The sequence below is a fragment of the Eptatretus burgeri genome, chromosome 15, assembly GCF_056783735.1.
Source record: "Eptatretus burgeri isolate ZD-2024b chromosome 15, Ebu_testis_v1, whole genome shotgun sequence".
NCBI lineage: Eukaryota > Metazoa > Chordata > Myxini > Myxiniformes > Myxinidae > Eptatretus > Eptatretus burgeri.
Window position 1 is genome coordinate 56,382,371 of NC_140975.1, and position 13,444 is coordinate 56,395,814.

General features: G+C 46.3%; 1 protein-coding gene across 3 annotated transcripts in view; it reads left to right on the plus strand.

Moving 5' to 3' along the window:
* Positions 1 to 13,444, plus strand: part of NXF1 (nuclear RNA export factor 1) — a 99,420-nt gene that overhangs the window by 11,737 nt on the left and 74,239 nt on the right. For 2 of the 3 annotated variants that reach the window (XM_085856114.1, XM_085856113.1), the window contains exons 2-3: positions 1,996 to 2,338; positions 4,067 to 4,202. The exons of the other annotated variant lie outside the window; for it this stretch is intronic. In XM_085856114.1, coding sequence (XP_085712240.1) covers positions 1,996 to 2,338; positions 4,067 to 4,202 — 479 coding nt within the window. The remainder of the gene's footprint in view (positions 1 to 1,995; positions 2,339 to 4,066; positions 4,203 to 13,444) is intronic. 3 annotated transcript variants of the gene reach the window in all.

The window sequence follows — 13,444 nt, forward strand, 5'->3', positions numbered from 1 at the left end:
AACACTTTATAGGTACACAATATCGTGAATTGCCTTTCATTACATGCAAATCTCGCTTTCTGGCCTGGTCTCAACGAGGATTGACAAACAAACCTAAATGGTTATTTCCACAATCAACCAATGCAAGAGGTTCAGTCTGAACGGTTGTGCTTCACCATCACTTTTACCCTCTCCTGGGAAATCACGTGTCAAAGCTGGTCTTTAAAACCGGTGCGGAGACTAGGCACCCTCTGCCTTATCAAATCCTTTGTTGGAAAACGTGAACGCCGACAGCCTACAAGGCCTTTGCCCATAGCTCAATGGAAGACTGCTCTCGCTCATGGGCTCAAACTCCCACATCAGACCTGGCGCTCCTGGATGCTGTCGAAGCCAAAGCTCTCAACATCATTTTCCTTTCCCACAAAAGTCCCTCTGCTCTCTTATCGCTGAAAGGTTGGTGACCTCTGTTGTTTTCTACCATCTATCCTCAGGTCTTGCTTCCTCAGCCATTTAGTTCCTCCGGGTGCTTGCATGTAGCAGGCATTCTCCCAGCAACCCCTTTCTTGTGCAACTCCCGAAATCCAAACTCGCTGCTCACCTCCACTCGTTTCTATAACTCCGGCGATGAAGTCGCCAGAGGCATTATGTTTTGGGTTGTCCGTCTGTGCGTCCGTTATAAGGTTATCGTTCCCGAGATAACAAGAATGCCTTAAGTAATCCAAGTCAAACTTGGTACAAGTATGTATGATGATGTAAAGATAAACTGATTCGCTTATGGGTTCAAGAGGTCAAAGGTCAGAGGTCGTTAGGTAAAGATTCTTTTACTGCGTGACTTGTGAACCAGTGATGGGATTTTGACCAAATTTGGTGTAAGTATAGTATTATGATGCAAAGATGAACTATTTAGATTTTGGCATCAATAATTCAAAGGTCAGAGGTCATGTCAGGTAAAAAAAAATGTGATGCTTGAGAACGGCTGAAGAGGTTTAAATCGAACCTGGTACGAGTATGTGTAATGATGTAATAATGTGGGTGGAGGCAGATCGGTCGACCTTTTGACTCGGAGTGCCGTTCTCTTTTGATCTACTATCATTTACACGTCCCAATGTAGCTATTTTCAGGTTGCTATGGTTTCCTTCCTCCTTTCCTTGCATCTTTCCCCTCCTATTTGTTAGCTTGTGTCCACATATCCTATTTCCTCGCTGTCAATGTGATGCCTTGCCCTTCCGTGAGCTGAGATTTTGTATCCAACCTGCCCCCCCACCCCTTCAAAATTTGTCTTGGTAGTTTGTATATAATATTCACTTCTTACCTATGCCACTGAAGGTGTAAGGAGGTTATGTTTTCACGTCTGTCTGTTGTCTGTGGGCAGGTTATCTCCAAAGGTTGTGGATGGTTTTGGATGAAATTTGGTGGGCAGGTTGGGTGTCTGACAAAGACAAAGTGATTAGATTTTTGTGAAGATCTGGATCTGAATCCAGATACGAGAATTTAAAAAGTGATTCTTCACCATTGAGCGATGGTGCTAAACCGATATATAGCACGATATCTCAAAAAGTTGTGGACGGATTCGGATGAAACTTGGTGGACAGATTGGGTGTGTGACGAGGAAGATTTGATTCAATTTTCGTGAACATCTGAATCCGAATCGGGATACGAGAAATGTTTAATTTTTTTAAGTTTTTCTTCACCATTGGGGAGATGGGGCCAAAAACAATATATAGCATGATATTTCAAAAATTTAGTGGACCCGATATGTTCTCGTGGATCAGGCATTGCGTGGCGGAGGTATGCGCTCTACCGAGCGCTCTTCTAGTCTCTGGCTGCTTTGTTCAAAAGCGATAAATTGCTCACAATCATTCAGGTCATCACCCTGGCTATGCTTTGATGGTGTTTGTTTGATTTAGCTCAGGATCATTCTATTGTGTTGACTGTTTTGTTTGGGGACTGTTTGCAGTGGTTACATTAACGAAAAATACTAAACATTCAAACCATTGCTTCGCTGTTGTGCTGCAGAGCACGACGACCGTGTTGGTGGCCCTCCTGTCAACCGGCGGAGAAAAGGACGTGGACCTTTCAGGGCGACGCTTTACAGTGAAGAAGGATCATCATGGGACAATGACAGCAGGAGGGCAGGTGGAGGAACCATGGGAGGTCAACGAAATCGAAGAGGCCATGGGGGTGGTGGTGGTGGTGGTGGTGGACGAGGTGGCGGAGGAGGAGGAGGAGGGGGTTCCCAGAAATGGTCACGTGGGAGGCGGTCTCGGGGCCATGCGGCAAGAAACCCCCGTGGGCTTGAGGATGTTGACAGTGACGTGGATATGCGTGAAGATGGTGTTCAACGGCAGCAACAGCGATTGTAAGGATCAGTCATTCGTGCAACGTTTTAACTTTCCTTGTAGTCCAGCTTGCTTTCCTGCATTTGTTTGAGAGCGTAAGCCTCCGAGTGCACCTGCGTTGCTTGCTGTAAATGTTTACTATCAGACCCCTCACTATTCGCAGGAAATATGTTCCTGAAAAATGCCACGAATGTCGGGGCAATGTTTTTTTTTAATTATTTTATTATTATTATTATTATTATTATTATTATTATTATTATTATTATTATTATTATTTTACATGCTCTAGACTTGTGGAAGAGTTATTATGTCGTACAAATCATGACGCAGCATAAGAAGGGAAACACCAACGGCGGGACAGAAGGATAAAGTAGATGGAGACGGACAAACGAGGGATGCGAGTAACGATTAGGGGTAAGGGAGAATGCAAAGGGTGGACAACATGGATGCATAAGCAAAATTGTGCTTGACCAGTTTGTGATTTTTTTTTGTCAAGGTCTGAGGAGAAGGAGGAGGCTGCTGCCCGTCTGTCAGAGGGATGAGAGATGTCACGGCAGAGAGTGGAGTCGTCAGCAAAGAGATAATAGGATTTTCCAGAGAGTCAGTGAGATCATTGTTGAAGATTAGGAATAATTTAGGACACAGAACACTTCCCTGGGATACTCCAGCCTTGATAGGGACAGGAGATGAAAGGGTTCCATTGAGAGCCACATGTTGTCTACGAGAGGGGAGGAAGTCAGTAATCCAAGAGTGAAGTTGGTCTTGGAACGGCAGATAGGTTGGAGAGTAAGGCTGGATGCCAGACTGTATCAAATAGTGTAGTAGATAGTAGAAAAATCGTGCAAATTATGATACAAGCACCAGATTTGGCGTTTTCTGATCAAATCTGCCCGATTGGCCATTTGAAAATCCAAATTTTGAAAAACTTGGATTTTCAAATGGCCAATCAGGCAGATTTGATTAGGATCCCCTGGAGAACAAATGTGCCAAATTTGATGCTTGTATCATCATTTGCACGATTCCTCTCAAAAAATTGCTGTTATCTGCCCCCACTAAAAAGCTTGAGATGTGTCCAGAGACGGCCCTGATCCCATGTCCGACATTGAGGGCCTCCACCATTGTCGGGAGAGAAGAAGCAGCATGTCCAAGGTGGATTGACCAAGTCTGAATCCAAACTGATCATCTGAGATGAGGCTGTTGGAGAAAAGGAATGATTTTGTCAATTGCGTTGATCGATTCCATGACCTTGCTGATGATTGGAAACGCACTCAGCTAATCGGGCTGTAGTTAAGGGCATCTGTTTTTGCACCTTTTTTAATGTAATGCTCTGATGTTGGCTGATTTTCCAATTTCCCCGTTCGACATAGGAGACCGTTCCTGAAGTGTTAAAGAAATTAAATAAAAGCCACGACTACGTGAAGTGTGAATGTAGCTGCAGGTCACACTTTATGACCCGCAAATACGTAGGGACCGTGAATAGCGAATAGTGGGGTTCCGCTAGTACTTTGATTTGTCCATCTTTTTTTCATGTTGTGTGGACCATCAAATCTATTTGCTACCAACTATTGAAGCTTTCGTTTTGTATTGTTCATCAGGTGGAGGCCATTGCTGATCTTGTTTTCTCTCTGCTGCAATATCAAATGCTGTTGAACCAATTGAGAACATTGTGGTGGTGGTGGTGGTGGAGGGGTGGGGGGGGGAATTGATATTTTTTTTTTGTTTGTTTGTTTTTTGTGTGTCCTCGTCAGCTTGCCTTACTCCAGAAACAGGCGAAATCGTAACCAAGGCAAGAATTTCGAAGTTACAGTGAACAATGACAACTCGACTGGCCATGTTATCCATGGCAATACCATGTGGAAGGACCCTGGTTGGCACAAGATCACGGTACATGCTCTCGCATGCTTTTCAACTCGCCATCTTTAAATCCAGGGTGTTTCAAAAGTAATGGTGACGCTGAACGAAAAAAATACTTCCGGTTCTTGTGTTCGTAAATCTTGAAATTTAAATGCAAGCTTGTTTACTTGCAGGTCTCATTGACTCGCTCAAGTGAGATATACATCAGCTGACGATACAAACTCGTCTCTGAAAGACTATATCTTGTATGTATGTGCATGAGAGGTGTTGACTTTCTACTGCACCGTCTCTTTTGAAACACCCTGTATTGTTCGATTTTATTTTGTTGCTCCGCTCTTCAGACAACAAGGCTTTGCCACTGTTCGTACTAAACTGTTCTCTGATATAAAGAATATGAAATTAATGTTGTGCTATTTATAATTGCAACTCCAAAGTGTAGACTTTTATCGTCAATGTTGAGTACATTATTGTGCCACCTGAATAGAAGAACCCGGGATGGACCGCGAATGGCACTCGGTCGAGCACGTACCCCCACCAGGCTGAACAGTTGACGTTTTGTATCCCATTGATAGGCCGGATCTGATTCCGGACCTGAACCAAGACATGATTTGCTTGTTCTTTTCACCTAACCAACTCGTCCACCTAGTTTTGTCATAGCTTGTCCACACCTTTTTGAAATATCATTTGTTGCCCCATATTTCAATGGTGAACAATCATTAAAAATAAAAATTAAATTCTAATATCCATATTTGGATCTTCACCAAAATCGAATCGAGTTGTCCTCGTCACACACACACACACACAACCTGTCCACCAAATTTCATCCAAATCTGTCCATAACTTTTTGAGATATCCTGCTCACAGGCAAACAGACAGGGGTAAAAACATAACCTCCGTCCACCTGGTTAAGGTAGTAAGACGGAATAGTTATTGTTGTAGACTGCTACTGCCGCTGCCACAGATATTTCCATCTCATGGTGCTGAAAGTGTTTGTTTGTCAAGTCTTTTGCAACCCCGCTGGCCAGCTTTTACGTTCGACTGCAGGTGATTTGGGCAAAAATTTGTAATTTGTTCAGGGTCCTTGTGATAACTCGCCTACTCTGCATAAAAGACAGTGTGGGCTCTTTAACATCCACCATCTAGTGTCAGCAGGCGAGACACGGCATAATGTCCATCTGAGGGACAGCACACATTACGATGCAGCGCCCTCCCAGCGGAACGTCATTCTGACAGTTTATAGTCGGGAAGGGAATCAAGTTCAGGCCAGACTGTTCAGATGTATGTGCACTTCCTCGACACCACCCTGTTCAACTGATTTACCTCCACCACCAAATGTGGACGGAGGTTATGTTTTCACCCCTGTTTGTTTATTAGTATTTGGCTTGTCTGTTTGCTTGTGAGCAAGATATCTCAAAAAGTTGACCGATTTGAACGAAATGTGGTGGTCATTAAGTATTCAGATCGAAGGAGTGAAGCCAATCCCAGCAAGTTTACACCACAAATTGTAGCTTGTTTGGAAGAACTATAGCTTAAACGAGTTTCTACACAATTCTTGTGACATTTTTGTGGTCATGTGAAGTTAATTGGGTTCTTTTTTTGAAAACATTTTTGGTGTCCTTACCTCGTATGCAACTTTAATGCTGATGATTCCAGCATCTGTCACTTCATTATGATCTGAAGTTCCATTGCATAATGGATGCAGTGTGTGCTCCGTCCGAGTCTGGGAGGTCGGTGGCTCGAACTCCGGCGAAGTCTTACCAAAGACTTAAAAAATGGTATGTGCTGTATCCTTGGGCAGGAGGAAATTCCTCCTTGGTTGAACCGCTGAGTGCAGAGAGGAAAGCGATGTCATGGAGATGACGTTGCTGGTTCCTAGAATCCTCTGTGAAGTGACGTCACCTCTGCCAATCTCAGCAGCTGTTTTGTGTGGAAGTCAGGTCTGGTGTTATCTTGCATCTGTCTGCATGTTTGCATAATTTGTCACAGATCCTCCATGAACCTTGGAGCCTGTTTTAAAAAAAAAAACCAAGAAAAAAACATGTAGTAGTCGAGATCACCAGGGACGAACTGCCGAGATTCCAGGCGGATGCGTGCCGCACACATGACTGTTTTATGATGCGGTGCGGCAGTATTGAATTAATTTAGCTGCCTAATGGTTTCAGCTTGTGCGTACATTTTTACCGGGAATTTGATTACGCTGGAGAATGCTCAAAATGCACAGAAACGTACTTGGAAAAGCAGCAGGTGTAACGATGGGAATGGGGGACACAAAGTGAAGAAGAATATAATTGTTAGAGAAACATGTTTGTCACACTGAACCGAGACTGGAACCGTTTGAACAGCTATTCTTAGTCCATTCTTATGTGGACAGGGACACAGGACGAACAGAAGAGTTGACGGTGGTAGGCGTGTGTAAGGTCTTCCCTGTGGTGAGTGTCTGGAGGCACGCCACTGGCTGCGCATTGACTGCGTGGTGCTTTGCAGCAGACTCGCACTTTAGACCCCTTTTCGCCTTGCAGACCCTTCTCCATGTGTTTGGCATGTCTTGTCGGACCTTCGTGTGTGTGTGTGTGCGTGCGTGCGTGCGTGCCGCTGCCTTGTATAGCCAGGCTTCTCCTCTCCATGGTGCAATCTCCCACCCCACGAGTGCTGATGCATCATCTCACCAGAGCATGTGTGAGGGTTCGCAGCTAACTCACATGGATGTGACATGTTGAAGTTCACTCTCAGAGTACCCGCCCTTCGGGTGATGTTCCAAGCATGCAACGTTTTTTGACGCAAACCTTTATTTGGGTGGTGTTTAGGCAACTGACGGGTCTGTGTCGGCCATAAACCCCCTTGGGTTATGTGCATGAAGCAAAAGCATACCTTCTACTTATAATTCAAAACACCTCACTGCACTGTAAAACGTGGGGACAGGAATACTGCACTGTAAATGTTGGGGACTTGTAATACCCTCCCCCACCTTGAGGTGGCGCTACACGATGCACATTTATATATAGAATTTGTGTCCCCCCCCCCCCCCCCCAAGACCAATTGCAAAGATAAAACACCGCTATACATTAATTCGGGTCATGCTGATCCGATGTAGCAAGTATGGATGTAATCTTCCCAGAACTGTAGGAGTAGCACATGCATACGCACACGCACACACACCGGTTCCTGAATTATAGTGAGGATTATGGTGTCAAATGACAATGGGGGTGATTTGAAAGTGAAACAGAGGGAGAAGAGACATATATGAGGGTAAGGATGATGGGAGCTGCCTACACACCTGAACGTGGTTGTTGCTACCAGGGGTCAGAAACACTTTTGCTGATATTCATTATGAGATAATTGATGAATAATTAACTCTTCACCCCCCCCCCCACTGCCCCCCTTCCACAAATAGCACAGGATCACGTGAGCTTTGCAAAGTACCGTATTTTTGGGTTTATAAGTCCATACTTTTACCCTAAAAGTTCAGGCCTCGACTGATCGACGGTTTGAGACATTGAATTGCATAAATGGGGGAAAAAAATTAGCGTGATATTTTCTGAAATTATATAATTGTTCATTTAATACTCACTACAGCAAGTTTCCACAACGTGATGAATGCATTCCTAGAAAGTGCAACATTGAGTAAAATGATGTTAAGCAGACCAGATATTCCCATATACATAGTGTTGTAATGGTTGTGGGGCGGAGGTTGAGTTTCCAGGCCACATGTTCGGTCACCCTAACATAACTTGAACCTCACTTAACTACATATTGGGGACAAATATTGAACAAACCGATAAAGAACACAAATTAAACGCACAAATGGACAATTAAAAGAAGTTACAGGGGTACTCACCCAAGTATGGTGCTGTGATTACTTGGTGGGGAGGGAGAGGTGCAGGTATGCAGCGGAGGGTTTACAGGGAGGGGTAGGCAGGTCTCCGTGTCTCTGGCGGACTACTCAAATAATTTGTGGGCTGTGAAGGTGAATGGGTGGAAAGCCTGAAGCGATGCGGCACTCCCCTCTCCCCGATTGGGCTTTCATGCGAGTCGCATGGCGAATCTTGAATTGAGGAATCTCCGCTTGAGCTCGCGAACAGCCCGCGTGGCGAATCTGGTTCGGAGAAGTCTTCACCAATGTGCTACGAGATTATGCGATCAGAGCGCCGGGGAAATATGAATATTTGTACGAAGACCAATCTCCTGTTTAGTAAAAACAAGAAGACTACCTACGGGAAAACAAAAAGGCTACCGGGAATTACCACCTTGATTGTTCTGACTGGCAGTTTTGCTGACTACCATAGTTGATCTCGCTTCTTCTTGTACTCCAAGTAGACTTATCTGTTAATGAAGGAGAGAAAAATGGGGACATTAGCCAATTCAACTTGTTCTGAAGACACTCTAATACAGCAAATGAAGAAGACACTTTAAATCGCATTATTGTCTACGTCAAAACCTTCACACTAATTTCGCTTTGGAGTTTCGTTTTGCATTGAGGTTCGTGTTGGAGTTTAAACTTCCATGACGCTTAAGTTGATGTGCCAAGCAATAGTTGCTTTAAAAAATGCAGTTGGGGTGGGAGGAGAGGAGGAGAAGAGAGATTTCTGCAAATGCACATCCTTGTCAAGAGATCGGAAGACTGCTGCAACAATCTTATTACCCTCGTCAGAGGAGTCCGTTTGTTTGTTTGTCTGTCTGTCTGTCCACATATGTGCTTCTATTGGCCGCAAAAGCCATCTGCTTGGTAGTCAGAATTGCATGTTATCTTTTTTTTTTTTTTTTTTACCCGAGTACCTTTATAAAGTATGTACAATGAGAATGCGAGTACATACTATAAACGCCACACTAAGTAAGTCCTGGTGGGGGGGTCTGCGATCCCTGATTAGTTTACCGTAGCACTAACGGCTCCAAATTTATCAGGGAGAATTTCTGGAAGTAGAAATATTTTGAATGATGTTTGGCGTGCGTTCGCGTCACTTCGCTGATGTGTTTCATCAAAAGACATGTTTTCCTTCACAAACATATTGCATGTCTATCTGTGAATCCCAGTAAGGATGTAAAATGAAATGAAACGTACACACAAAAAGTACATTTTATAAATATGTAGTAGTTGCTGCTAAATATGTAGTTGTACATTTTATAAATATGTAATATTTTTTTTTTTATTCTTTCAAGAAATATTTCTATATATAATATTGTGTGCTCCTTCCGTGTCCTTTAAAAAAGGTTCCTGCTGTTGTAGAATTTTTTTTTTCAAAGGACCACTGGACCTGTAGCTTATCTGGGCCCTGGCCTAATGTTGTAACCCAAATTTGATAGCATTCTGACTTGTGGGGCTGGGGAAGAAGATTTTTGAAGAAATTTACTGATTTCCCCGATAATTGACTACGTTGGCCATTTTGACATACTTCCGGTCACGTGATCGGCATGACCTCCGCAATTTAACATCCCTACCCTCGACCTAATGTAACCCAAATTTGGTAGCAATCTGACTGAGGGATTTGGAGAAGAGGATTTTTGAAGGAATTTACATGACCCATTTTGATCGACTTAAAGTCATGTGACCGGAACGAGCTTGGCAATCCCCGTTACCAGACAGGAGTGGAACCTTGCCGCCAAATTTCAGCCGGTTTTGCCGGAGAAGTCGAAATGGGAGACAGACTGACGGTGCACGATGACGATCCCTTATCTGGAATTCCAATTCCACATAAGCTAAAAACGTTACGGCCAGAACTGCTGCATGAAGCTCCCGCTCCCGCTTATCCTTCAATCGTGGGAATGCGGGCTTTTCACAACGGACACCCTCATGATTATTCGGACACAAATTTTTGTTCCAAGTCAATTGATTACGAGCTTTTGAAGGAAGTGTGACACACGCACACATGTACGCTTGCACTTTCAGGAATAGATGTACGTCGATAATGAGGCTTGGTTCAGGTCAGGTATGGGAACATGTGCCAGAACAGCACGTCGCTGCGTCCACTTTCTGCCGGTACTCCAGGGGCCTCCGTCTGGCCATCCCCCAGGCAGATGCCAGGCCCATCCCCATCTCCTTGAGATGATGGTCAACCCGTTGCAACCATGAGGCATGTGGTCGACCCACTGGCCTCCTCCACTCATGAGACTCCCTCGCTGAGAGAATCTGGTGAGCAGGATCAGAGTCAGGAAAACGAGCCACATGTCCATACAGCCGCAACTGACGCTCACGGACTATGCAGGTAACAAATCTCATCCGAGTCTCTCTCAGCAACCGCTCGTTGGACACAAAATCCGACCAGCAATAGCCAAGGATTCTCCGAAGAGACCTGGTACCAAAGGAATTAAGTCTCCGTCTCAGATCCTTGGTCAGAGTCCAAGTCTCGCACCCATAGAGCAAGACTGGAAGTACCAAGGACCTGAAGACTCGGACTTTCGTCCTCCCGCACAGGTACCGGCAGCGCCACACCCCATGATCCAGTGAATCCATGACTCCCCAGGCCCGACCCAGACATCTATTGACCTCTGACTCGCAGCCAGCAGAGACATGAATATCACTGCCAAGGTAAGTGAATCTCTCCACGACCTCAACATCCTCACCACAAACAGACACAGACAGGACAGCAGCATCCAAGATGTCACCGAAAGCCTGGATCTTAGTTTTGACCCAAGAAACCCGTAATCCCAACGGCTCCGACTCCTCATTCAGCACCTCGAGGGCCCCCAAGAGGATGTCTAAAGTCTCCGCAAAGATGACTGCATCATCTGTAAAGTCAAGGTCCGAGATCTTGACATTCCCAAATGACGCACCGCAACTTGATCTCTCCGACATCCTCCCTAGAATCCAGTCCATACAAGTGCTGAAAAGTGTGGGGGCCAGTACACACCCCTGACGAACTCCAGTAACAACTGGAAATAAGTCAGAGATGGTACCACCACACTTCACAGCACTCTCAGTACCAGAGTAGAGTTCAGACATCAGATCGATCAGTTTTGGTGGCACCCCACGAAGACCAAGAATCCTCCAGAGGACATCCCGATTCACTGAATCGAACGCTTTACAGAGATCAACATAGGCTGCAAGCAGCCCCTGCCGAAACTCTCGTCTGCGTTCGGTGAGGACACGAAGTGCAAGCATACGGTCAATCGTTGACCTCTTTGGTGTAAAGCCTGACTGCTCTGGACGCTGGTGCTCAAGCAGATGGTGGCGAACCCTATCGAGAATTATCCGAGCAAAGACCTTGCCCGGCACTGAGAGCAGCGTCACCCCTCGGTAGTTGTTGCAGTCTTGGCGATCACCCTTCCCTTTCCAGAGAGGGACAACAAGGCCCCTCTTCCAGTCAGTTGGGATGATGCCTGTGTTCCAGGCAGAGCACAAAACTGCATGCAACGACACGAGTGCAGCATTTCCACCAGCCTTGAGAAGTTCGGCATGGATGCCACAGATCCCTGGAGCTTTGCCCCGTTTCAACTGGTTCACCGCAGCCCGTGTTTCCACAAGCGTAGGTGGACCACAGTTGATTCGAGGGTCAGCAACAGGGATTGTAACACCCTTGACGTCCAACTCGACAGTTGGGGGATCAGCCTGGTACAACCGCTCAAAGTAACCGGCCCAGCGGGCCTTCACTTCAGACTCCTCTGTCAAGAGCCTACCACTCTCTGCTCGAACTGTAGTGCTCCGAGGGATGGGCTTGGATGAACGTAATGCGCGAATTCCCCTGTAAGCGGGACGAGAATCACCTGTCCACAGGTGATGCTCTACCCCTCACAGATTCCTCGCACATAGGCCTCCTTGTCCACCCTCAGTGCACGTACAGTTTTACGCCTCAGCTCCCTGAACAGCTCAGCTCTGCCATTCAGCCTGGCCCTGCGACTCTGGTCAATGGTATCCAGTGTCCCTTGAGAGACAAAATTCTTCTTTGCCCTGCGGTGAGCTCCAAGGCATCCACCGGCAACATCAAGGACGGTGGTCTTGAAGGCGCTCCACAACTCTTCAGGACCCCCCAAAGCACCCAGACCCCCCAAGTGTCCACTCAGCCTGTTCGCAAACTCCTCAGCTACTCTCTCATCCCTGAGCTTGGCAACATCCAGCCTCGGCTGGGATGGTACCATTCTCCAGGATTTAAGGTGCAGCTTTAGAGTTGCTACAACAAGCCTGAGGTCAGTATTGAGGAACTGAGCACTCCGGTGGACCCTGCAGTTCTGGATCATCCTCCAACGACCGTCAATGAGGACATGGTCAATCTCCTTTGCCACACCGCCAGCGTTGGAATACCAAGTCCAGCGATGAGCTTGTGGGCGCTGAAACCATGAACCAGCCACCCTAAGTCCATGACTTCTTGCAAAGTCAAGGAACTTAGTGCCATTCTGGTTCATAGTTCCTGACCCATGGGGACCAACACACACCTCATAACCGTCCCTATCAGTTCCAGTCGATGCATTGAAATCCCCCAAGACTAGAAGTGTATCTCGTCTGGGGCACTGATCAACCACAGACTCGAGTGTGGCGTAGAATGCATCCTTCACGGTGAGATCACTCGCCTCAGTCGGAGCATAAACAGAGACCAGGGAAATGACACCGAAGGAGTGACGAATCCTTAATCTCATAATACGCTCGTTGACCGGTGTTACCTCAATTATCATTGGGGTCAGCTTATTGGACACAGCTACAGCAACTCCTTGGGTATGGTAACCATCAGAGCGACCAGACCAATAGTAGGTGTAACCACCCACCATTATCTCGCCGCAATCCGGTCTCCGAACCTCAGAGAGAGCTGCAATCCCGATGTCCAAACACTTGAGCTCAGATGATAACAGAGACAGGTGATCATCCTCTCTTAGGGATAGGGCATTCCAGGCACCCACCCGAAGGGACCGCCTCAGGTTAACCCAAGGAGACCGCCGTCTGGTGGACGACACCTCAGCACCACTCCGACACTCTCCCGCAATCTGACCCAGGGATGTTACCCCGTGGTTTCCCTCCTATCAAAGATTGGGGGTCCCGAAGGCTTTGCCCCAATCCTGTCATCCGGTGAGCTGCCCTGCGAAGGGAAGCTGCACAGGAGGTACTCCCACGGAGTGGGTTTTCAGATTTTTTTGCGTTTTTGCGTTTTGCGGAATGAAGTGTTTTACGGTGGCCGGAGTGCAAATCCTGCCACCAACCTCCTAATAAGAAGTGACCCAACTGCAGGAGGACGTCCGCAGACACAGTTGGGCACTAGATATGGATGGCCGTTGGCTCACAAGGAGCTCCTCCGCCCTTTGACAGGTTTTGTTTTTAATCCTGCTGGGTATCCATATCCAAACACCCTCCTCAC